General features: G+C 42.0%; 1 protein-coding gene across 1 annotated transcript in view; it reads right to left on the reverse strand.

Annotated features, from left to right (window-relative positions):
• The window catches only part of STT3B (STT3 oligosaccharyltransferase complex catalytic subunit B), a 54629-nt gene extending 34015 nt beyond the window's left edge, over window positions 1–20614 (reverse strand). Inside the window, exon 1 of the mRNA XM_050891578.1 lies at window positions 20222–20614. Within this exon, the coding sequence (XP_050747535.1) occupies window positions 20222–20502 (281 nt within the window). The 5' untranslated portion in view covers window positions 20503–20614. The remainder of the gene's footprint in view (window positions 1–20221) is intronic.
• Window positions 20615–25841: the final 5227 nt, after the last annotated feature.

A 25841-nucleotide genomic window follows, 5' to 3' on the forward strand; every position in this document is an offset into this window, starting at 1 on the left:
GCAAGCCCCAGGGCAAGCACAGAAGCCTGCCCATTAATAGCTAAACAGCAATAACAGCTATAAATTCGATCTAGCATACTGCAATCAAATCTGTTGTTATCTCAAACCCTTCAAGCTCCACGTTGGGCACCAAAAGGATTGTTGTGGTTTAACCCCAGCCAGCAACTAAGCACCACACAGCCGCTCACTCACTCCCCCCCCGGTGGGATGGGGGAGAGAATCGGAAGAGTAGAAGTGAGAAAACTCATGGGTTGAGATAAAGACAGTTTAATAGGTAAAGCAAAAGCTGTGCATGCAAGCAAAGCAAAACAAGGAATTCATTCACCACTTCCCATCGGCAGGCAGGTGTTCAGCCATCTCCAGGAAAGCAGGGCTCCATCACACCTAACAGCTACTCGGGAAGACAAACGCCATCACTCTGAACGTTCCCCCCTTCCTTCTTCTTCCCCCAGCTTTATAAGCTGAGCATGACGTCCTATGGTACGGAATACCCCTTTGGTCAGCTGGGGTCAGCTGTCCCAGCTGTGTCCCCTCCCAACTTCTTGTGCACCCCCAGCCTACTCGCTGGTGGGGTGGGGTGAGAAGCAGGAAAGGCCTTTACTGCTTTAAGTGTGTAAGCACTGTTCAGCAGTAATTAAAACATCCCTGTGCTATCAACACTGTTTCCAGCACAAATCCAAAACATAGCCCCATACTAGCTACTGTGAAGAAAATTAACTCTATCCCAGCCAAAACCAGCACAGCCAGAACAGAGAGAGCCAATAATGAACAGTGAGTATCACAAACCATAGTCACACAACCTTCTTACTATCTTGGTACTTTTCAAACTGTGTTTGAAACACACCACAGTGGTATTGTATTTCTACAGCAGTACCGTCATGGTATCTAGAACTATCTATAGGTTTCATAGGGGTGTAAAACAGCCCTGGGAAACATCAGAAAAAGTGCTGCTTTTGCCTATGCCCGCATCATGGAGATTTAGGGGCTGCAACTGAGGAAGGAATCAGAATGGAGACAAGAACAGCCAGTGCTGGGTAAAGGTTGCATTTCAGGCTTGGGTGTCACTGTCCTCCCCAGTTCTTCCATCTCCAGCAGCAGCAAGAATAGGTGATATTTAGGGTTTTTATCCAACCCTCTTTTTGGCTAGCTAGACATTAGCCAAGGAGACACAGGAACTGGAGTACGCTGCTGGCTACAGTGACTAAATAGGATGCAGTACTATGTGACAGGACCAACCTGAAGGAAAGGATCCCTTTTCTCCTACCCATCCGATCTTGAGGTACGGGAACTGTTCACCCATCTCCCAAGACTCCCTCTCATCCTCCCTCATCCCCTTGAGGTAAGTCAATTTGAGACAGACCTGAGAAGAATAAAGAACAAAATTATGTGAAGCACATGCCTAATGAAGGACTTAAGCTTGAAAGACTCAGTCCATGTTGTGAAGAAGACACACACATGCTAACATTCAGCAGAGAAGAGCTCTTAAGGACCTGACTGACTAACACCAGTGTCCTGGTTTTGGCTGGGACAGAGTTAATTTTCTTCTTAGTAGCTGGTATAGTGCTGTGTTTTGGATTTAGTGTGAGAATGATGTTGATAACACTCTGATGTTTTAGTTGTTGCTAAGTAGCACTTATCCTAAGTCAAGGATTTTTCAGTTTCCCATGCTCTGCCAGCAAGCAGGTGTGCAAGAAGCTGGGAGGGAGCATAGCCAGGACAGCTGACCTGAACTAGCCAAACCATACCATAGAATGTCATGCCCAGTATATAAACAGGGGGGAGTTGGCTGGGAGGGGCAGATCGCTACTCGGGCATCGGTCAGCGGGTGGTGAACAATTGCATTGTGCATCACTTGTCTTTTCTTGGGTTTTATTTCCTTGTTTTTGTTCTATTCCTTTTCATTACAATTATTATTATTATATTACTATTATTATTCTTAGTTAGTAGTGTATTTTATTTTACTTTAGTTATTAAACTGTTCTTATCTCAACCCACGAGTTTTAATTTTTTTTCCTTTCCTCCTCCCCACCCCACTGGGAGGGGGGAGAGGAGAGGGGGAAGCGGCTGCGTGGTGCTTAGTTGCTGGCTGGGCTTAAACCATGACACACCAGTAAGCATTGACTTTTCTTATTTTAGCTGACGTTCTAGGAGGAAAAGTGATGCTCTGTTGTTCTCCTTACCTCTTTCTGTCAGGTCTGTAGTTTGAACTGTCTCCTCCTCCAAGCTAAGCTTTAAAGGAATCATCAAACAATCCTAAGTCTTTGTACATTTCAGAATTCAAAGTCCCAACCACCAAATTAGGTTGGTATTGTAGTTTGAACCTTTTGGGGGATGCTCTAATGATCACAAAAGCACTCTATGCATAGTACCATTAATTTTGAGGCACTATTGGAGATACCTATAATATAGTTGGTTCAGTAGACAACTAAAGATGAGTTAATAAAGATATGGTTCTCATTTTCAAAGCATATTTCAATTTCAGCACAGAACAGAGCACATGCAGCAACAGCAAAATAACTGAGCAGCGGCATAATTTTTTTTTTTTAGTTGCAACATTAATTTGGAAAGCCTAACTAGGCAACTTGCAAAATAAAGCTTGCAAAGTTTTCAGTTATGTGTTGTGTACTGCTAATACATAATCTGTTCATGCCTGGGTTTGATTTTTATTCTACCCTATGAACTGCTTTTTTGATGACACAAAGTAATGCTGTAAGATGATTAGTTAATGCTAGTCACAGTGATCACTTGCTCTATCCAGGAGCTATAGAATTCTCCAGCACTCCACAGTAACAATTACTGCTATATTTATAAGGAGACGTCTTTGGCTTTGACATTCCTAAGTTTAGTATTTCCTTGACAAAAGTACTATTTAAGATGAACATTCAAATAAAATTCAGCCTACTGAGAAAGTAAGAACATAAAGGAAAAGAGCACATGTACAGTAAGTAATACAGTTACTTCATCCAGATCTTAACAACATTTAAGGCAAACTACACTGATGGCGATGGAATTCATTTGACCCTCCCATTACAACAGAGCACAAGATCAGTGTTGCTTCTTGTGGGAATGTTGACTGTCTAAAACCCTATCAATTTCATGCTACTATTGCCCCATCATCTAGACTTTTTATCTGGCATTTTATAGCCATCTGAGAATATGTAATCTCCTTACTAGCAGAATCTGTTGAAAATTTTCTAAGCCTGCAATTATAAAGGCTTCTGTGCTCTAAAAGTCTTCAGCTGCAGATGCACAAAATTTTCACATCTGCAAACTTGGAAAAATGACATGATACAAACTAACTGTGAACATTACAAGCTATCTGAGCAATTCTAGGAGTCCATTTTTAACGCAAATGTAGATTACAGAATCAATTCTGCCATACAGCATCTAATTAGAGATGGCAAGTCTAGATTCTTGAAAAAGATAGTTGCAGATTGACTCCATATCTGACATATTCTTTGCATCCAAAGGAAGAATTTATTCAGTGCAACACTTCTATGGAAAATCTAATGAGAAAGTTCAGTAACTTCCACTGAAACGAAGAAACAAATATACAGTATTCCATATTAAATTTTAAAACACCTGCTTGCCTACAAATTATACTACAAGCACAACATCCTGAAAGTCTTATTCTGAAGCCTGTATCTATGAATAAGCAATTACCACAATGAGTTTTGCATATGGTTTTTAAAATGGAAGGACAGTACCCCATCAATCACATAATGAATTCAATGCACTACGGTAGTATTTCTCATCATGAAAATGCTTACTTGTGTTGAGCTTATAACCTTGGAAAGTATGTATGGACATTTAAGCCAGTTTCAACTAATAAAGATCAGAATTTTGCACCAGCAACACCTGTAGGCAAAAGTACTTACGACAAGTAAAGAGCCTTTTCTACTGCCCACAACCCAAAACCAAGGTGTTACAGACCTCACAGTAAGAATGGAGAAAACATACACCAAGCTCTACACGTGTGAGAACCAGTGAGACAAAGGGTGGTCCTCCGTTTACCTAAGCCAAAACTGACATAACTCTGCAAAATGGAAGAGCAACCAGGCAATTTTATTTCAGAAAAATCTCATGTTCCTTTCTTCTTAACTTAAGCTGATGTCAGCGGAATGGTTTTATTAGGTCTTAAATCTAATACAAACATAAATATACACTGCATGAATTATCCCCAGTTAGAACATTTATATATAATCAAGTACTTACGTGTCTACAAATCTCTTTTCTGGAATTTCTCTAGACGCACACCTACCATAGTTTTATATGGAAGATGTTATCACTTTGCACACTCAACTGAAGCTTCTACACCTCACTGGACAACAAACACCCAGGAGTCATGAACACATTAACTCTACTCAGTCTTTCACAAGGGACATGGAACATATTTGCACAGTTCTTACTAAAGTTGATTGAAAGATGATTATTAAGTCAAGTCCACCAGAAAGAAAAAATAAAACCTTTGGCTGATGCAGAGCTTAATATAGTCCTAATTCTGATGTTTTTAGGGGGTTAAATATGGAATTTTTGATGGTTTAGTCTTTATGATTTTTGTCTCAAAATATATGGATACGTAATTACTCTTTGTGTTCTGAGATAAGCCTCAACTAATAGCAAGTATTTGGTGAAAGCTCCCAAGAGTGCCCTACATTTAGGGAGGCCCAACTGATCTTTAGGGGTTTTGTTGCAAGTAAGGCCATTTGAAAAGAGAAATACACATCCTGCAAGTTGACTGTCAACCAGAAGTCTAATGTTTGATAAGAGAATTGGCAGCAGTACTATCATTCTGCGTTTCCTCAGGTTCAAAATTGGTCATGATCCTGCTTTTGAGTTCAGATTTCCTAATTCTGAACTCTGTCTCTCTCTCTCTCTGAAAAACGTGGTGAAGACTCCTTTGCTATATGAAGGACAGTTAGTATGCTGAGGTAACAAAATGGCAGGAAGTTCTGCAGTGATGTGGCCAACTAACTTCAGAAAAGATGGAAATTCTGAGTCAAAGGAGGAAGAAGTTTCTGTTCCTGGAATCCAGCTGAGCAACGGAACTCCTCCTGTTTGTACCATTAGAATAATCCCTGATGGGAAAGAACAGTAGAAAGCCCAGGCAGAAAAAAAAAGCTGGTTGGCACAACCAGAAAGGCACCTATTTTTTCAGGTCGAACATTCAATTATGCTCAATGGAAATTCTGAAGAATACCAGAATGGTTATAGAATAACCATTAAGAATAACCATTAAGAATATCAGAATGTCCCCAATGTGTTTGAGAAGGATTACAGCATTCCTACTGCCACTACTTGGCATGGTATTTTCACTGCCTGCAATAAGATGTCACGCTCAGCAAGTGCTAAAATCAGGAACTGCATGCTGCCAGTAGCTTAATGACATGAAATTCTACAGGGAGCATACAGTCGCTCCAACTTCTTCAGAGAGCCCAGGGCATCTTCAATATTTTTGCTAAAGACCTGCAAGCTTTTTAAAGCATTTCATGACCACAGCTTATATTTTTCACACAATGTACCACATCTGAAGCCACGATATGCTTCCCATCATCACGGTAGTGGGTGTATATCTGTCTACAGTTTCAGACACTTCCTCTGATGCCTATTAGGCTTTTTCATGACTTTTTTCTGTCTTGCTTTTCAACTATTCCACGTCTCAAGGCAAATTATTATGAAAAGCATTAGTTTTATCAATACTAAAAGACATACTTCGCCAGTGAAGTCTGCCATTCATAACATTTAACAATATTTCAGACCTAAGAAGAAAGTGATGATGACATTTTTTCTTGGGACAGTCAAAATTCCCAAGAGGTTTCAATGATAAGATGCAAACAGAATCATTCGAAATTCCTACAGGGGAAAACTGAATGCTCGTTTTCTTCTCTACTGGACATAACACTTCACTGCAGATACTACACTATGAGTGGCATCAATACTGATGGCAATATTGGTTCCATATCTTTTGACAGCTTCAGCTTCTTGAGAGGCTTCACTTCTCTGCTCAATACAATATTAACTACCACAAACTCAAAAGGCCCTATAGCGTTACGTCTGTTTCTTTCTGAGTGCTATTGGGCTACTCTGTGGTGCATCAGCCCTGCATCTTGCAACTCTGAAGGCTTTGCACCAAATTCAAGAATATGTTCAAGAAGGATGTTTCTTCCAGATGAAACAGATTCACACTGTACTTTTTTTTAACATGATGGAGGCAGCTTAACTTCAGGACCTTCTAAGTTAAAGGCTGGTACATGAGGATCTGGTCAGCAGAAAGGAATTCAAAAGAAAATTAGCTGAACAATATATTTTAAGCAGCAAAATATTCTTTCTGTGAGAAATGTGATACCAGAAATCAATGGGCTGAACATGACTGCTTCACAAGAAGTGACTGGGAACAGAGGATGGCTAGCTCCCAAGCCACTTTCTTCATGGTCTTCTACTATAGAACAAAGCAACCTGTAACACCTAAACAACTATAGTGGACTCTTACTAAACTGATCTCAAACATACTACCTGCTATCCTGTAGCAAGATCTAATATGTACCCAGAAAAGAATACTAATTTTTGTAATAGTCTGAAATATAGAGTAAAATGCAGGATATTTCTTATTCATTGCGGGTACTTTAATTATATTTTAATTATTTGGGAGTATGTGGCACAGTCGTCATCTCTATTACATAATAAAGTCATCCATATGCTACAATGCAGTGGCAACTATGGAAGTACTAGCTACACCAAAATGCAGTTGAAACAACTTCACAATCACTTCCCATTAAGTGAAATTTAAGGAATCAGTCTGGATGCAAGGTGGCCTGGCAGACCATTCCTACCCTGTAAAATACAAGACATGGTAAAAAGTAAACAGGACCCTTAGAAAGGCTCTAGATCCCCAACATCCCATACAATATTTAAGCAATGACAATCTTATTTCTGGCAGAACATTTATACAGTTGTAGCACCGTAGAAGAGCTTTAGCAGAAACTATTGTGTTCACCCCTCAATCAGCAACAGCCTGTTGCTTGAACTTCCGTGTAACATGAGAAAGAGTAGGTCCAGCCAGAATCAGACATGAGATATCAAACCACTCTACAGATTATATCAACAGAGTTTTTTGTTAGCTCACAGAAATTGAAAGAATCTACAGTGTTGCTGTTGCATGTCAGCAGTCTCAGTCAGTTTAGCAAGTTAAAATAAGGTAGTGTTTCATCCAATATTCTTTAAATATTTGCTCTTTAGTATATCTCTTAATGCACCTGCTATTCTTTCTCCTGCAACTAGCTCTCAGTTACCTGAATTCTCTGACTATGCTTTCTTTCAATTGTCCTTTCTGTATGTAGATTATGTTTAGTCCAAGAAGCTGGACCTCTCATAGTGCACCTGTTCAGCTCCATTTGTTGCAATATTGACTTATTGCCTTTTTACTACAATGAATGCTGAAAAAATAAAAATTAATGTTTCAGAGTGGATAATACAAAGCATCATCAGAGCGGAACCAGACAGTCTATCTAACTTGAACAATTTCTGTCCAGTGATTGAGGCTGGGTTAAAGATCTAATTTTATCTAACTTAAATATGTCTGCTCAAATTCTGCTTAACCCCTCAGTAACCTGGCATAAATAGACATAAATATTGCATTCATCAGGCATGTAGCAGGAATCAGGCAATTTTCTGCTGTGGTTATGTATGTATATAGGTATACATATATACCTACCTGCAGAACAAACCAAACAATACGCCCAGGGTTTCCAGAAACCTAGAGATAGATCTAATTATGCTCTAATCAAATAAAGCTGAAAAGAAAAAGGCATGAACATAGCCCAAAGTGCAAAAGGGTGGCGGTGTGGAGATTCACAACTCCAGGATGCCTGGTACTCAATTACACACTCACCCAAATTTAACTGTAACAGTTATCCTTCAACTGACCTTTGCTAGTCAAAAGGAGTGCAGAAGCACTCCTAATCTGCTTCTGTGCCCAAATCAGACAAATTAGCTTGAATCACAGCTAAAAAGCAAACCACTTTAAAGATGATCTAAACTATTTCACCTGATTTTTCTCTGAAGCAGATTAGGAGTACTCACATGATCTATCAATACAGTCTAACAGAAGGGATGGTGGCCCCCAGCTGAGGGCAGAAAGACTTCCAGCTGTTTGCAAAGTGACTGCATAGTCTCACACTGGAGGAAACTGAAGTGGGAATAGGATGTCACCAATAAAATAAACAAATACCAGGAAAGTAGATGACAACAGAAAGTGGTATTCATCCTTCCCTACAATATACAGACTGGAGTTTACCTTTCCAACTATATGTTGCATTCTTGATCCACTTTCAGTGTCTGATTTATTCTGAAATAAGTATGGCAAGCAGAATTTAAAATCAGTTATCCACTACATTTATTTTATATCTTTCATACTGTTTCAAATAAGTCTAAATAAAAAAAAAGCAAGTTTTCACTGATTTTAATTCCACCTGTTAAGAACTGTACTTACTGGTTACCAATGTTTCTTTAAAGACTATGCACAAGAAACACAAAAGTGTAATAACAAAACTTTATTTGCTTTTTATTAGGTATCCTCACAGAAACACTACAGATTAAGTGTACTGCAGTGACTACAGTGCTCAGCATTTAAGACAGTATTTATAATTAATAGTAAATTCCTGCCATGTACAATGTGAAATTAAAATTACACATTTGTTTTCTCATTACGCGATGGAATTTCTAGTATTGCTTAGTCTTACTATATTGTAGCTATCAAACTATTTCACTGTGCTTCTCTGTCGCTTTAGTAAAATCCAATTAATGTTTAGAAGTGACCTTAAAGGAGCTTTTAAAAAAAAGAAAATACAATAAAAATGTAGAGGTGGGGGAACACTGTTAAGATGAGCTAGGCTTAATATTACACACACATTTTGAAGCTGTGATGCCTTTCTGCCACGAATGCTATTACAGAAATATTCATAGACTACACCCACCATTGCCTCACCTATCATATCTCCAGGAGCATGTCATTTCCAGAACACATCACCTCCTTGACCAGCTGACTACGTTAGTATACAGTTTGGTAGCTATAGCCCTTCTGTCTTATGTTAATGAACAGTAAAAGGGATGAGTTTCATTTCTAATGCCATTTCATTAAATAACAAGTACTGGCTTGAGGTACCATGCCTTCCCCTTCTCCCCCATTGCCACATGAAACGGGGTAAGGTAAAATGAACATCTGGTTGCCCATGAAAAGGAATGGGGAAAAGAGCACACTAAAGCAAGAGGATCAGTTGCAGTTCAGGCAGGATTGAAAAGAGGTGTATTGCAGGGGATACGTGAGAGTTGTTGGGAAGGACCTAGCAGAAGTTCTCAAGGGATAGTTCTTAGGTCACACAATCCTAAATCTTCTCTCTCCTTGCTCTCCAGACATGAATTAAATTGGCCTGTTCCAGGACCTTTCACGCTTCAGTCCCCACCAGACTGTATGCCATCTCAACTCTCTCTCCACAAATGCACATTTAAATTAGAAAACTAGAGTTAGCCTTCCTGATTCAGAAAAGGGATTCTGTAGATCCCCAACATCCCACAGAACCATTTAGGCAATGACAATCTTGTTTCTGGCAGAACTTTTAAACAGTTACAGCACAGTAGAAGAGCTTTAGCAGAAACTATTGATACGTTCACCCCTCAGTAACCCATGACCTGTTGGTTAGAGAACTCATGGATACTTGAGATCGGATCAGGGTACACGATGTGCCAATACAGTAGCTCACTGCCACTGGAAAAGGAGAGTTTCCCTCTCCCTGCATTCAGCTGCAAATCCTGACACCTGCGCTTCACAGATTTCTGTGAGTTGCCTTAACTTGTTAACACAGCAGAATACTATCCCAGGGAATGTCCAACAGATAATGGGAAATTCAGCAGAACTGCTCCACTTGATTAGACGCAAATAAGGCCAATTTATACTGGTGAAGACAAGCTTAGCAGCACCTTGTCATACTGTAGATATTCAGAGACAGGCTTTACTCAAAACACTCTGAACTGCTGTCTTATCAGCCACAGCACCTTCCTGGAGGTTCTTGAAGGAACCTTTGGAATCATCTTCCATGTGTTTTCCAATGCGCAAATGATATCCACGGGTACTCCAGCACAACATACTAGATACTGAGATACTGCTTAACTTCCCAGGTAAAAGTACCATTCAACTAACATTTAAAGCTGTTCTGTGGCTTTTTCTTCTTGAAGATAGCCCTGAAAGAAGACAGCAGATGGCACCGTATGGAACATACTATCACAAAGCAAAACCATGATGTGCATAGGCAAAAATGTTGTGTTGAAACTAGAGTAGGATGGAAGCATAAGGAAAAAGGGACTCTGAAGTTGACTTACTAAAGCAAAAGCTAGAAGATAAAATTCAGTGATAAAACAATTACAAGCATGACATATTTGACACAAAACATATCATCCAGTCTTCTCCCAAGCAAAAACTGGGCTTTTCTGTGGGAGGGTGGGGCGACCGTTGGTGAAGTAGTAGTGGATTACAAAATTAAAGCACTAAAAATTCCTTGGCTCCTGAACATGTTTAGCCATAGGAGAAAAATTACATTTGTCATCACTAGCTGACCTGAGACATCACAAATTAAGATACTGTTGCAAATGTTTAAGGTAGTCTCTCCAGTGTCAAAATCCATTTTCTATTTGGCAAATGAAAGATTAAAACTGTAACAGAGTACAATGAATTGTGAGACATATGCAACAGTTTTTCAAATATTACTTCAGACATTTGACATTAGATAAATCATTCTAGTCACCTGTATAAGATAAAATAATCAAAACACAGTAGCATTACACAACCTCTTGGAAAACTCAAACAGCGCATTGGCTTTCATGACTCTTGTTCTACAGTAAAGTGAGCCAAAGAGACACCCATTTACTTGTGTTGTTAACATCAATATAATAATGCCAAAGCTCCAATTTTGTTTTGCTGACTTTCTAAATTAGAAGAATTGCAACTTCAAGGCATTTTATCTATTGCCAGAGAAAGAATTAAAGGCATTTTGAAGGCCTTTAATATTTAAAGTTTATCATTTAGGTATTTCAACCTTGAAGATGAAACTGCCTTTTTCAAGGTATACATTCCAAACAATATTTATGAAATTCTAAGTTATTCAAGTGAACTTCCAAATGCTGCTTGGGATAAGTTTAGGATAGGAACATTCGACATACGCAATAGACTACAGGAAAAAAAAAAAAAGCTGGATAAACATAAAGAAAAGTATTCAGGACAAGCAGGCTTGTTTTGTTATGTTTTGCTTCTGCATCAAGAAAATGCATTGCTGTATTTTCAAATCCTCTGGCTATAGCACACAAGTACTCTGTTCGACATGTGGTGTTCCCAGTCAGCTGCATCCTCAAACAGGTACTTTCCATACCTAGATTTCCTTAAAATATCCACCTATCGGGAAGACTGGAATAAAAATAAATAGAATCACACTCCTTGGATTTAAAGAAGTTGGCTACCATTTATAGTATAACGATCACAAAAAAATGAACACAGAGACTGAAAAAAATAAAGCCAAGAACTCACAAAATGTAGGCTGCCCAGCCACGTGTGCTAGAACAGTTTAAAATTACATAATTACATGCTATTTTTCCCTTCTGCAAAACCGATTTACTATTCAACAAACAGGATAGATGGTGCCCATGCATATAGTGAGCCACTCTTTTTAAATAAGTGTAAATAATACTATGTAAAACAGTCTAGAAGATAATAGCAATCCCATTAAGAACACCACCAAAAATCAATAATCAAACCAAACTCGCATCCTCAGTTGCAATGTAGTTTCTCAAGGGGGTTTTTTGTTTAAGTGAGGGAAGTTTTGAAAAGGTGTTTTGCAACTCTATCTTCATGGATTATCAGCTGAACACAACTCCAACATGCTTTTTACCTAACAAAACTAACATAAACCATATAAATCAATTGCCATAGAAAATGATATGATAAGCATTCTAACACCCAGAAGTAATTATCATTACAGTCCACATACCCCAGTCATTTATATTAGACGGGCTCTTTAAAAAGTAGTGTATGATACTGGACTTGGGCCTCCCATAGCAGACAGACATTTTAAATACTGTTTCCTGCTCTTAGAAGCACTCATGTACAAACACTCAGTTATTCCTTGTTTAAAATAGACCATTTCTTTTTGTAAAGCGCAGGGATATTGCCTCACTTAATAGCAAGAACTTTTGAAGCATAGGAAGCATTTAATTCTCCATATGCCAAAGGAGCTTTTACCCTGGGAAAGCAGCAGTAAATTGAGAAATACAGAAGCCGATCTATTTTGTTTGTATCTATGTCCTTAAATTCATTCCTCAGGCTGCTTCAACTTATGTAAGGTGTGGTGCAGCATTAGGGTCAATTTCATGGTACCTCTCAAGCCCAGACCTACCACCCACCCACATTAAAAATACCTCAGCTTGATTCCCAGCAACAGCTCAGATAAAGATCACAAGCTCTGCTCAGCTACAGGGGCGGAAATGAAGTCTATCCGTTGAACATACTACAAAATTTACTGCAGATGTGAAGCACAGAAAGACTATAGCAATACTTGCCCTAATACTTGTCCTAAGTTCACTTTGTTCTCCAACCAAGTGGTAAGACTGATGGTTAGAACAAGTTTTGCTAAAGGAGTTAATAATAATAAAAACACCTGCACATGCCCTGCTACAGGGCGTAGGCTCCACAGGCTCCAAAAGCAGCAGCTTTAATGGCTCTGCTAAGTAGAAAGAAGCCCTCAGGATTAGCCCTAAATGTCAGTACAAATGTACCTCAAAGGGCTTGCAAGAATGGAATTTTCAAAAATTGAGGAGGAAACTCTGAAGCACATGCACAGATAGACATTAAATGGGAAATAACCTGACTGAATCAGGAGAGATCCTTGTGGAACAGGAAAGACTTCTCCCTAAACCCAGACTACCCCCAACCCATTTAAAAAACTATCAGTACCTATAGGGTTTTGAATTTTCCTGCTAGCTTTACTGTCCAAAATTTTTATTCTCCCCTTCCCCCACCAGTTCAAAATGAGACAGATTTAAAAACATGAATATTAGGATTACCGGCTGCCAAAACCAGAGACTATTAGAGAGAGAATTATGATAGGAAGCAAAAGGTAACCTTTATAAACCACCCTAACCCTATGTAAGCAAATCAAATTTCTGTTTAAAAAACAGAACATATTAAGCTGCTCAAATAATAGGATATCTGCCAAGAAAAGTCTATTCAAGGATTTTCATCATAGCATTTGCTCTAGCTAGTCAAGTTTTTCTGAGTACTTGCTGACGACCGTTTAAAAAAAAAAATCATGGCATTAAAAGCTGAACTTGCTGGTTCAGTTTGACCCAGCCTAGATAAAACATTCCGATACATTTTCCTTTTCAAGTTTCATTCTGCTATCCGCAAATCAATAAAAGGGTCAACACTTTGAAGCATTCTGTCTCACCTCCTATGTTTTCCACAAGAAGACTGTAGGGATAGTCTCTGTACTCAACCGTACTCTGCACGTGTTTTATGAACACTGCCCCTCCTCCCCTCTCACACATAACCCCATTACTGCACCCACATGAAGTCTGATGAGGTTTTCACCCCAATTAAAAGTTGTGTAAGTGAGGAAAGAAACACTACCTGCTAAGTAAACATGGTAGAAAACAATAGTAGAGATGGAGCAGAGGTTTGATTCTTACATGAATGTTATTTTATGAGGCCACATGGTGAACTGTTTTTCAGCTGCATCAGTCTAACTGATCAAATCTAGCCTGAGGTCTCCCCAGTCACAAAGCATAGTCTCCGTTATGCCTTCAACTCTGTCCAATGTTCTTTTTCCAGATTGTCCTCCTTCCATTAGATTTCTAATATTTACCTATTTCTGCAATTTCCTAAGCAGTAGAGAAGTTCAGTACAGTCAACTGCACATCTTCTTGACTGTTAACGCTGTATCAACCTTCTAGAAAAGTTTACTTAGCTTCAAAAGAGCACCCTCCAAGTACCTAAACAAGAAAAGGCTGTCAAGTCCCTGGACATACAGGACTTATTATCCTATAATTCAGAAAGCCCCAAAAGCCAGAGACTGACCTGTGCTAACAGAGTTTCTCAACACATGTCATGTTGCAATAGAAGTGATGAAAAAAGATGCCTGATCTGGATCTCCCTCATTAAAAAGGGGGGAAGGGGAAGATATCTGGCAGGCTATTCTCCAAGAACACAGAAATCTTTAAACTCGCTCTTCATGAACACACAGGCCCCGCTAAATCAGATTTGGAGACTACGCTAGAATATTTTTCCTACTATAATAAAATGGCAGAAGTGAGTTTGAGCTACTTGGCTACCTGAAATCCTGCTAAAATTTTTAGCATTACTAGAGTATAAACAACTTTCATCATTCGAATGTAGTATGTCTGTATCTTACATTTAGAAAAAAGTCACAAAATACTTAATCCAACTGTTCTTTAACAGTAAGTACATAATCTTTTAAAATATATTCCTATAAAATAGAAATAGAGTACTTCTCATTTCATAGAATCAAAAAGCTTGTGAATGAAGATACTGTAGCAAGTTTTTAATATGAACTTCACGACATTTGCAACATCTCAAAATCAATCCAAAGTGATTACATCCAAAGTGGATTGGAATCAAATGCTTTCGCAAGGTCTGGAAGTTGTTGAAGACTATAAACAAAAGGAAGTGTTTGGGAAAAGAATCCTAAAGTGGGTGGGAAATGTTTCCTAAACAGATCCACATTCATGTACTCACCTTCAACAAGATTATGTGACGGGATGAAAGCCTACAGAAAGATAGCGGTTTGGAGATGACAGTGGCTGCCACTCCTCAAGAAGAACACATTTACTGTGCAATCTGCTGTCTGTTTGCCCAGCAAGAAGAGTCACTAGCAGGTAAGCAATGGCCAAATGAATTATCCGGGTGGGCCACATCTGACCATAGCGTACAGACTGAGCATTGTTAATTGAGATTATCAACACTATCATCCTCTTTACACAAATTTTTTTTCCCCTTATGAACACCAGCTTAAGGTACTCTCATTCACTGCTACATCCCCCTTCTTTTGTCACTCCTGTTGCTCCAGTGTCTTAACATGCTCTGTTTTTATATGTATACATGTCTCCACCCTATCACTCAATCCCAGTTTACCCTCCAAAATCAGTTGCTATTTACATTCCCTCCCAACATTCATATTCTTCCTCAAAAATAAGAAACTAAACTGCAATATAAAAACTGATAGCGGGCAGGCTCAGGGAACTAAAATGTTACAGTATTTTGACAATTTACCTCATTGAATCAACTCACCATGACTGCTTTAGAGCAAGCACAAAGAAAAAAGCAGTACTGCACAGCGGGAGACAGAGGAGAACTCCTACTCCAAAAGGCAACCATCGGATCAGCTAACTACAACATAAACCCAGAACCTTACTCTCTCCCAACAAAATCAATACATTTACACAACCTCCAGTGTTCGATCAATTCCATACACCACTTCTAATGTTCACTTGAGTCATACTTTGTATTTTAATGAAGCTTTCATATCATATTTATAGGTGTTAATTTAAGTTTTCATTAATGAAAAAAGTTCATAACAGCTGAAGAATCCATCTAGCAAACATGATTTGAGCCTAGCAAAACCTGTCTTTTCGGCTGTGCCCAAGATAAAATCCTAACTTCCTTTAACCCGTCTGCCTCTGAAATGCAAGCAATGACACCAACCTTATGTTTATATTCACCGGTTCATCCCCATTCACCAAAGTCCACTAACGGCAGATGATGGTGTCAGTGACGAGAAAGTGGATTGCTATCATATATATAAACCATACTTCCCACTAGCACAATCCTGTTACCTCAGTGAGGTATGATAAACAACGATCACCCTGATGACCGTTAAAAAGCTAGTGGTTTGAGTGATCAATGATGTTGGTTTGGAAGAGGCAAAGATGTATATGAGATTGTGGTAGTGCTGTTCAGCACCAGGAACTGGCAGGACAGTAGGAGACAACATTCCTGGCAGTAGGAGGTAGGCAAATGTAACTGACAAAGATGACACTGGTGCTCCATCCTGCACGTGCAAACTGGTACGGAGAGGGTCTCATGCTCAGACACACAAGCTTCTGCATTCAAGCTTAAGTCAGCTTTCACTCCTAAGGTAACTGGTGTTAATCTGGTGTTTAGCAAGCTGTTAAAATTCTCAGGGAAAGAAAAAAGTTTGATCTAATATCATGGGATATGATTAATGATTCAGATATAGTTCTCACATGTATGACTTAATGGTAAGAACTGTGCAAACAGAATGAATGTTTCTATTTTGACAGTACTCCCTGAAGACTACTGATGTACCAAAGGTTGTTACCATTTTAGTTAGTAGCAGTATCAGGATGGAACGGTCTTGCTAGATATATCTAACCTATACGTATACACATATATACACACACACATAGATTATTATGTATATATATGATATGAGCAGCCAAATGAAATGGCATACGGGCATGCCGGAGCTGTACTTTAGACAAACCAGTGCACAGAAAGTAGTCCCTGTTCAAGTATTACATAATTTTGGTTGCCTTGGTTCAGCAGCCATGCTGGCATTTAAGGCAACATCTGACAGAAAGAATGACCTCGCTTGACAACTGAGTTAAACACGCTGTTGCACTTTCATGAAAAGCTTTCACTGTGCACTTGCGTGTACGTAGCACAGAAATTATGCTCTTGGTCCACCCAGCTGCCAAACCAGCCAACAGATGAACCAAATTTCAGACATGAAACCTGTCCGTCCCAATGTATCATCACTGTCCATGTTTCAAGTTCTTGACCTGATAATGAAATCCTGAAGTTAAATGCTGGAGGCCTGTCAATAGCACAGCTTAAAGTCAATGCTGACTGACTTCACGTATTGGCTCACCTGACCTAGGAGCTGCCAAAAAGTACACACATTTTTCAAAGTCTCTGGACCAGCTCAAGTATGGAAAGTAAACAAGACATGAGAAATAAATCAAAATAAAGTGGCAATACTATACGAAAGAGGTATTCAGTGCAGGAAAAAACAGTAATCCTAGTAATGACAAACAGGTTACAAGTTTGTAAGTGACGGCATGGTGACCTCAAAATACCAGTTCGTTTTTTCCTCACACAGGTGTTGTATTATAATGGAGACCAAAAGCAAAAATTGTCCTCTCTCTACTGCCTTGGCCTATTGTACTACATTTAGGTCATTTCTGGAAGAAATGCCAACTGGAGTAAGTCTCAGAGGCTAATTTTACAAAACAAGCAAATCTCCTCCCCCCGAATCAAAACCAAACTTAACTGTCAGAAATGCAGCTTGAAAGGGATGTTAGAAAAAAGTGGTATTTAATTCAATTAATATGTAGAAAACCCAAGGCACATCTCCCTTTCTTCCCACCCCAGATCTCCTACATTTCTTATGTCCATACCAGAAAACTGGATTCCTAAGTAAATGAGAAAGCTTTCTACACCTTAGAGGCAACAATATTTTTCCATTCAAAAGAATAACTAACCTGTCTAATGCTCCTCATTTTATCAAATATACCTCAGCTTCCTCTCTTAATCACAAAACGAATACTAGAGAATAGGTAACTTTTCAACACATTGCAAGATATCCTATGCAAGCTTGACAGAAAAAGCCAAAGGAATGGAGAAAACTATGGAACTGTTCCACCAGCAAAGACTATGGCCATTGTCCGGAAAAAAAAAACCTAAGAAAATCCAGTTTACCTAGACTAGCTGCTAAAGAAGTGGTTAAAAAAACCATAAAAATAGAGCACTACTAATCTTTTTTCATAAGCTCCTTTCCCACATTAGATTCAGACCTGTAAGACCCTTACAACTGTGAAAAACCATTCCTACCTAGCTACTCAACAGTATTTACAAGCAACATCATTTTTTACTCTTTCCACCAATATTGCTGCTGCAATAGAGAAAGCCCTTTGTTCTTCCTCAAACATTTTAGGTTCTCTTTCCTACTAATTAATTTAAGTGCATTTGCCTCTACCATTTCTGGCATGCAGCAACATGACACTGGCATGATTCTTGACATTTCAACTGCTTCTCACAGACCTGCATTAAAATCAATGAGTTTTGTCAACTTCACCTATTCTCTAATTAGCAAAGGTACATACAGCAGCATAAGCACCAATGCCTTCTGTTCGTATACTCAGAAAGATGATTTTGCATCAACTTACACACTGCTTAAATCAGAAGTTTATCTTTACAACCATATCATGACTATAAACTTAACTCCCGTAGCACCTTTTTTAATGTCCTTCAAGGCTTAATAACAAAAATTATGCAACTCAACACTGTAAAATTTCCATTCATCCAACAAGGATGAGCCTTCATTATAAAAATCAGATAAAGTTGTACAAAAATGTAGGCTGTATGCTTAAAAAAAAGTTTCCTCCACGATAGAAAGTCTTTTTGCTTAAATTTAGATTAGAAGAGCCTGAGAACTACTCCATAGGATACAACCCCATGTTCAAAGTCTCATCGCAGATGTGTTTAACTATCCTCCCCCCGTTGTTAACTTTATTAATTGAAAGTTTGCATTCCTTCCATTCATTTGTGTTTGCAGAAAAACACTTAAATTACGGGCAATTACTTGACGTTTTGAAGATATTTTGAGATATTTGGCTTTCACATCACAATGTGTGTATTACTTCAGACAGCATTTAAAAACAAAGCAATTCCTTGTTCTCTATCTACTATTCTGAGCCATGATTTGTGAATGGATTACACTGGGGGGGGGGGGGAAGCGAGGGGGGAAAAACCAACCAGAAAAGAGGAAGTTGTGCTTTTGAAACTATCAAAGTCGAGTGCATGCTTTGCAGATAAGTACAATTTCAGTAACAATTTTAGATTAACATAGAGTATCTACCATGCATTTCAAAATGAAGCATCTCATTCCTTCATGTGAGTAACAGTAAGACCCAAGACATAAAATTTTAAATTAAAAACAGAGAATTCATTATTCTAAAGTCACCTGCTGCTTACCCTACTTAAAGTTCTAAAAAAACCCATGGATTCCTAGGATGAAGTAGCCACTAATATAAAAATTCATTATCACGTTTTTGCATTAAAAAAAACTGCCACACAAGTCCCGTCATCTTTCACTTTGCCTTGCTGCAAGGAAGGAGTGCAGCATTTCTTGATCTTATACATAAAATGGTTTCAGTCCTCTCCAACAGGGAAAAGAACAGACAGCTTCTACAGGAGGCAAAGCAATCTTTAGAAAAATCAAGATGCGTGGGAAACAGCAAAAGTCCTTGGGCTCAGAAACGCAGCTTTGAAACACCTGGCAGTAAATCAATGTCACCCATTTCACTGTAATCCCTCAAGTCACTTTTATGAAGATTACTTCCTGCAGTGCATTCCTCACCCTCCTCCCTCCCCGGCCGACAAGGGCTCTAGGAAAGACCACTCCGAGAAGCCGCACCGCACATCTGGAGACCAACGCCGCGACAGAAGGACCCGAACCCGGGCGTCGGTCACGTTTGGTACAACTGTTTCACCACGACGGCGGTCGCCGGAGCCCCCCGATTCCCGCCTGGCATCCCGCCTCCCTGCCGGCGCCACAACTTTCCCCGTGCCCTTTGGCAGCGCGGCGGAGAGTCCTGCCGCAACTCCACCGCGTCCAGCCCGCACAGCTCCGCCGGATCCGGGGGAACAGCCGCCTCCCCGTCCCCGAGGTCGCCGCCGCCGCGCTCCCTCCCGCCCTGCGGGGACACCGAAGTGCGCGGCACCGCCGCTCGCTCCCCTTCCCCCGCCCGCCGGCCCCTGCCCCGCGGCGGCCCCTCACGCCTGTCGCCGCGCACCGCGACCCCTCGGGCTCCCTCCGACCTGCCACAGCGTGTCCCGTCCGCACCGCCTCCCTCCCTCCTCCCTTTCCTCCCTCCCTCCCTCCCAGGGCGGCCGCGGCTCTCGGCTCCCTCCGCCCGGTGGCCGCGGGAACAGGCAGGGCGCAAGTTCGCGAAGTGGCGGAGCGGGGGGCAGGCGGCGGGGGCCTCCCGCCGTCCCCGCGGTCGCGGCGGGGGAAGCCTGCGGGGCGCCCCCCCTCACCCCCCGTACCGCCGGGGCTCACGGCGCGGCGCCCGCCCGAGGCGCGCCCCGTGAGGGGGCGGCTTTCCCGCCTCCCCGTCCCGTCCGGCAGCGGCGGGGACTCACCAGGGGTCGAACTCGTGGATGATGCTCTCGAAGCGAATGACGGCGAAGAGCCGGGAGCTGAAGCCGGCCAGCCAGGCCAGGAAGAGGATGGTGAAGGAGAGGAGCGACTGCCAGCCCGCCGGCTGCGACAGGCCCCCCGACAGGCCGCCTCCGCCCGCCGGGGGGCCGCCGGCCGCCGCCGCCGCCGCGCCGCCGCCGCCCGCCCCGGCGCGGCTGTTGAGCAGCGCCACGGAGTTGGCGGCGGGTTTGTGCTTGTTATCGGGGGCCGAGTGCTCCGCCATGTTGTACCCGGGGCTCCCTCGCAGCCTCTCCGCCTGGCGCGTGCGGGGAGGAGGGGTGGGGGAAGGCGCGGGAGGAAGGGCAGGGGGAGGGAGGCTCGGCAGGGGAGGGGCGGAGCCCGCCCGCTCCCTCAGCGGTCCTCACTGACTCCCCGCCGCCGCCGCCGCCGCCTCGCTCAGCCGGGCTCTGCCTCCCGCCGCCGCCGTCACCATCCCAGTGCGGCGCGGGGCGGGCGGGCGGGGCGGAGGGGGCCGGTGCGGCGCGCGAGCCAGGGGGCGGGGCCAGTGACGGAGAGGGGGAGGAGCCGAGAAGCCGAGGGCTGGGCTCGAGGCGGGGGGAGGGGCCGGCGGCCGCGCGCGCGCGCGCGCGCGCAGGCCGAGGGCAGAGCGGGGGAGCTAGAGGCGCGCGGCCGGCGCCAGGGGGCTGCGGCCGCCTCGCGCGCGCGCGCGCGCGCGCGCGAGGACCCAGGCGGGAGGGGGCGGGCGGGCGCGAGGGCTGGTGGATCGGGTCCTCCCGAGCGCGCGGTTTGACATTGCCGCCCTCCAGCGCGGGAGGAGCTACGAGGGGAGGGGCGGGGCTCCGAGGAGAAGGCGAGGACGGCGGGGGGGGGAGGGACCAATCCCCGCGGTAGCCCTTCTAACAGGAACTCCGTGACGACCTGTCACAGAGCGACAGGTATTTAAAAGGGGCGGGGCGAGCCCAGGCAGCCAATCGGAGCGGCGAGGGTGAAGGCGAGGCAGCGCGTGGCGCTCACTGCTAGCCATTGGGGGGGGATAAAAAAAAGGGGCAGCGGTGACTGGCGGCGGCTTGCTCCAATTGGAGCGAGGTGTGTGAGTCACGTGGGCGGCCCCAGGAGCGGCGATCACCCCTGGCGGCCCCCGCCGCCGTGCCAGGGCACTGCAGCGCGTGCGAGCCGGCGGGGCGGCACCGCTCCCGCCGTGCTTTGCGCGGGGGCGCCCGAGCTGCGCGGCGTGGAGCGGAACCTGCCGGGAGTCGTAGTCTGCGGGGTGGGGGCGTGCCCGAGCCTGAGCCCCTGAGCGCGCGACGGGCCGCTCTAACGGTTGTAACGGCTCCAACGTCCCTTGCCTCTCGGCGGAGGCCTGTGGCGCCGCTCGCGGCGGGGTGTGCGTGCCTGGCAGCAGGTAGCAGCGGCGCCAGCCGTCCCCAGGGAGCCCTAGGGGTTCACTTCTCTCCCCTGAGGGGGCCTTGGGCTGGCGTTAAGTGCTGGTCACCCGCCTCTCAGCCCTGGAGCCTGCTTGTGTTTCGTGGTATGAGCTTACTCTTCGATGCTGTGCCTCCTTGGGGCTCACATACCTTTGATCCGTTTGTTTCAAATGTTTAATTACCCCGGTGGAAATCGTGTTGGCTGCAGTAACCGTTGTGCCAGAGCTTAACCCTCAGCCAGCTAGGAGGAGTAGCTGGAGGCAAGGCCTGGCCGAGGTCTGGGAGAGCTTCGTGCCCTCGCCCCGGTGCAGCCACCTGCAGGCCGTCTGGGCCCACCTGCCTGTGCTGGGAGGACTTCCAGCCTGGTGCAGAGACCAGCAAATGGAAACGTTGGTTGTTTGGTTTTTTTAAGTGACTTCTCTTCTAGGAGTTTTCATAATGAAATGCTATTTGGGAGTCTTGCAACTTCCTCAAATATTTTGTGAAACCTGCAGTTATAAGAAGAATGTGAAGAAAACTGAAAGCTGCTTAGGTTTTGCAGTCATGCCTTTTGAATGGTCGTGCTGACCTTCATTCTACTCTGAGATGGCAGGAGACTGCCTGCCTTTAGAAGTATGATACTAAGCACAGGCAAAATAAAAAAAAAACATGTTTTTTTCACTGTTTACACCAACAACTCATTTTGTGGCTTTTATGTAGGGCTGTATTTTTGCAATTAAATAGCTTGGGGTTTGTTGTCTGAGCTCCAGGCATTCCCTTTGATACACAGACATGGCTCTTCAGAGGTCCTGTCAAGATTTGCAGTTCAATTTCACTAATATCGATGGGGACTACACTGAGCCTTAGCTGACTAATATTCTAATTAGTCCTTGCTATTGTCTCTGGTTTTATTTTATTTGTCAGAGGAAGAAAATAGTATGTTTCTTTGTAAGCAAAGTGGAAGCCTTTCTATTAAAGTTGTTCTTTTAGTGGAAAGCTCTGTTTAACAATTTGTAGAGAATGTAACTATTTTTCCTCAATCCTTGCATTAGTCAACAGCTGTGACTTTGTCACTGGGTTTGAAAGCAGAGTATTGTAAGGTGTGTGTATGGCTTAAGATGAGAACTTTGATATACTGTTGCTCCTAAAGGACTCCATTTTACATACTCTCTTAGAATAAGACTTAGGAAAACTTCCAGAAAATTTTGACGTTCAGTTTTGCTGAATCTGGCTCTTAAAAGGCTATGTTTTTTGTTTGGTGGGGGTTTTTTTGTTTGGTTGGTTTTTTTTTAATACCGTGTTCTTTCTCATTCTTGTTTAAATAGGCCAATAATATGTTCAATATAAACTAAAAGTTAGACATTTGCCCCTTTTCTAGTGTTGTCAGTGAGGCTTTTTTAATGAGCTGACCAACTGGCATTTCAAGTGAAGGATTTTTTTTTTAATTGGCTCATGAACAAAGAGCAAATGTGACTAGATATTTGCAACTATCAAGTGTTTTCTAAAAGGCATTGACTGATTTTTACAACAGGCTCAGTCCTGCTCTACTTTTCTGAAATGACAATGCGGTACTGCCATTCTCACAGTTGGGATCCTGTCTTTTGGTAACAGCAGTTCAAACTTAATGATGCAGTAGAGGAGCTGCTTTAAATGGTAGTGTTGTAGGTAGAATACCTTTGTCTTTTCCCCTCCCCTGACCATTTTTCTACATGTTAAGGAGCCGAAAAGGACTGATGATGCATATCAGCTGGAAAAAAATGTGTATATCAGAACTTCTTTTTAATGTAAAATTTAGTATCAGTTACCTTTCCTTGTTTGGGAATCTGGTTTATTTAAAAATTATTGCAGATCATGGTGTGGATAAGGTTATATGGTGTTGACTTTAAATTTCAGTGCTATAACTTTTACATCCATCAGGGAGGTTATATCATTCTGACTATACTGACAGAGTTAAATTAGATGATTTTTTGAGCATAGACAAGCCCAGACAATGTGATTTATTTGAATGCTGACTAATGGTAAAGTGTTTCTTTGTTGTTGGTAACAAATGATATTGTTGCCTATTCATTTTCAAACTGTTCAAGTCTGTACTGTTGAATACCTCAGAGCTTGGGCAATGAAATTTAGTGGCAGCAAAAGTACAGTTCTAGTAAAAGCTTTTATTAATGTTTCTGTAAATATATTATTTGAATTTTTGTATGAAATAAGGTTTAGTAGTCTCACAATAAAATTGATCAAACAAATGCACAAAGATGGAAATTCATAGACTCCTATAGTTAGATGAAAGGATTCGGTGATTTTGATACTATACTGCCATGACAGCAATGGAAAGTACATTTCCATAGAGGAGATGCAAAACATGTCTCCTGAAAACTGCATTCAACCCATACTAATAGCTTGATGGGGAAAGAGGTCTCTCCCCCCCCCACGCCCTCCTGTGTTCTTCCATTTGTTTTAAGGTAATTTGGTTTGATTTGTTCCACTGTGTGTGGTGGTGTTTTCTTTGAACACAAAAAAACACAAAAATGTCCACATTAGTGACTGAGGAGTTGACTTTGCATAGTGTTTATGAACCATTTTGCATCTAGGAAATCAGTTTTGTATTCTGAGCATGCGAAATAATAGCCAAATGCCTTAAGGGGGAAAAAAAAAATCTTATTTCATTTCCAAGCTTCCTTAATAATGGAATTATTCAGGGGATAATGCCAAGTGCAGAATTCATGTTATGGTTGAACAAGCCAGAGCATCTTGAAAGCTGTGGAGCTGCATACAGGAAAATGTCAGATGAGAGCTCCTCATTCCTCAACACAGCTACCATGTGTCACTGATGTTCAGTCTGTGATTGAAAGAATGGCAAACAAAATTTGTGCAGAAAAAAACTGCATGTGGACACATCCAGGTAATAAATGATTAATCAGAAGTACAAACTCGTGATTGGTGGGAACAATTCATACTTTTCACCAAACTTTATTAGCAACAATTCAGCAGTGTTTATTAACAGGAGTAGGTACCTTATTTTAGAAAGCCATTTGAAGAGCTGTTCAGGTTTGAGATGAATAAACAAGTCTCTTAAACAGTCCTTCCAACTTTGTGGTCCTGCAGATGAACAAGTTAATAAGTTTGGTGTTAAGATTTTTTGAGGATTGCTTTAGAAATTAACGATACAGTACTTCCTGAACTGAAGAATATTACAATGTAAGTAGCACAGTTGAGCGTAACTTGATGTGGTGGAGGATGCTTGATTTCAGCTATGTGCTCAGATGATCATTGTTTAAAAATGTATGACAATGTTTAAATGAGAGAAAACGTAATACTATTGCACATAATTATCCTTGAGAACCTGAAGTTCAATGCATTTAAAAAATAACTATCTATTAGTCTCCATATAGACAAGGTGACATGAGTTTAAAATAATTTTAAAATCAGTTTGTTTAAGCAGGTGCAACCCTTTGTGGTTATGTATAAATCACTTAAGCCAGTTGTAAACTGATACAAGATTGTCTGCAAAGAGCTTTGCACCTGTGTAACTGTAATGAGGTTTGTAATTGATTTGAATTAAAATGGCGCAACTGTTGTGTTTAGACAAGGCCTTCATCTGGCATTTAATTCAATAACAGTAGAAACTTGACTTACTCCTGACGATTTCTCCTCTTCCTTTCCAATAATTTAAACATGTGTTGATGTTCCTCCTCTGCTTCTCCTGTCTTAATTATCATACTCAATTTCCCTTTCCCATGACCTGCACAGTGGTAAAAATCACTCCGGTTTGCACGCACAGACCTGCCAGGAATCATAATGCTTTTTGCTCTCCCTAGCCAACCCGTGGCATATTCTTCTGCCACCAGTACCTTTTGTATCAAACTCATTTTCACTTCTTGTGAAGAAAAGGGGCTTTTCCCTCTGGTGGGCTGGCACCAGCTCTGCAAAGTCCCCATCCCTTGTTAGAAAAACTGAGGGAAAGGCACACACTGGGCCTTTCTTTAAATAAATAAATAAAATACCATACTCAACATCATACATGTGTATATTCTGACCCACATGCATAAGTGCTGTGCAACATTTAAAACCTGTGGACCTCTGAAGTATCTTTCCTGAAGTGTTGTGTTTTGTCATCTCTAGTGTTTGCAAGCACCTTAACCAGAACTTGGTTGGTCTTGGCAAATGCTGTAGCCAAGTGTTTTTGCAAAACTTTCATTTT

The sequence above is a fragment of the Gymnogyps californianus genome, chromosome 2 (genome assembly GCF_018139145.2).
Source record: "Gymnogyps californianus isolate 813 chromosome 2, ASM1813914v2, whole genome shotgun sequence".
Taxonomy (NCBI): domain Eukaryota; kingdom Metazoa; phylum Chordata; class Aves; order Accipitriformes; family Cathartidae; genus Gymnogyps; species Gymnogyps californianus.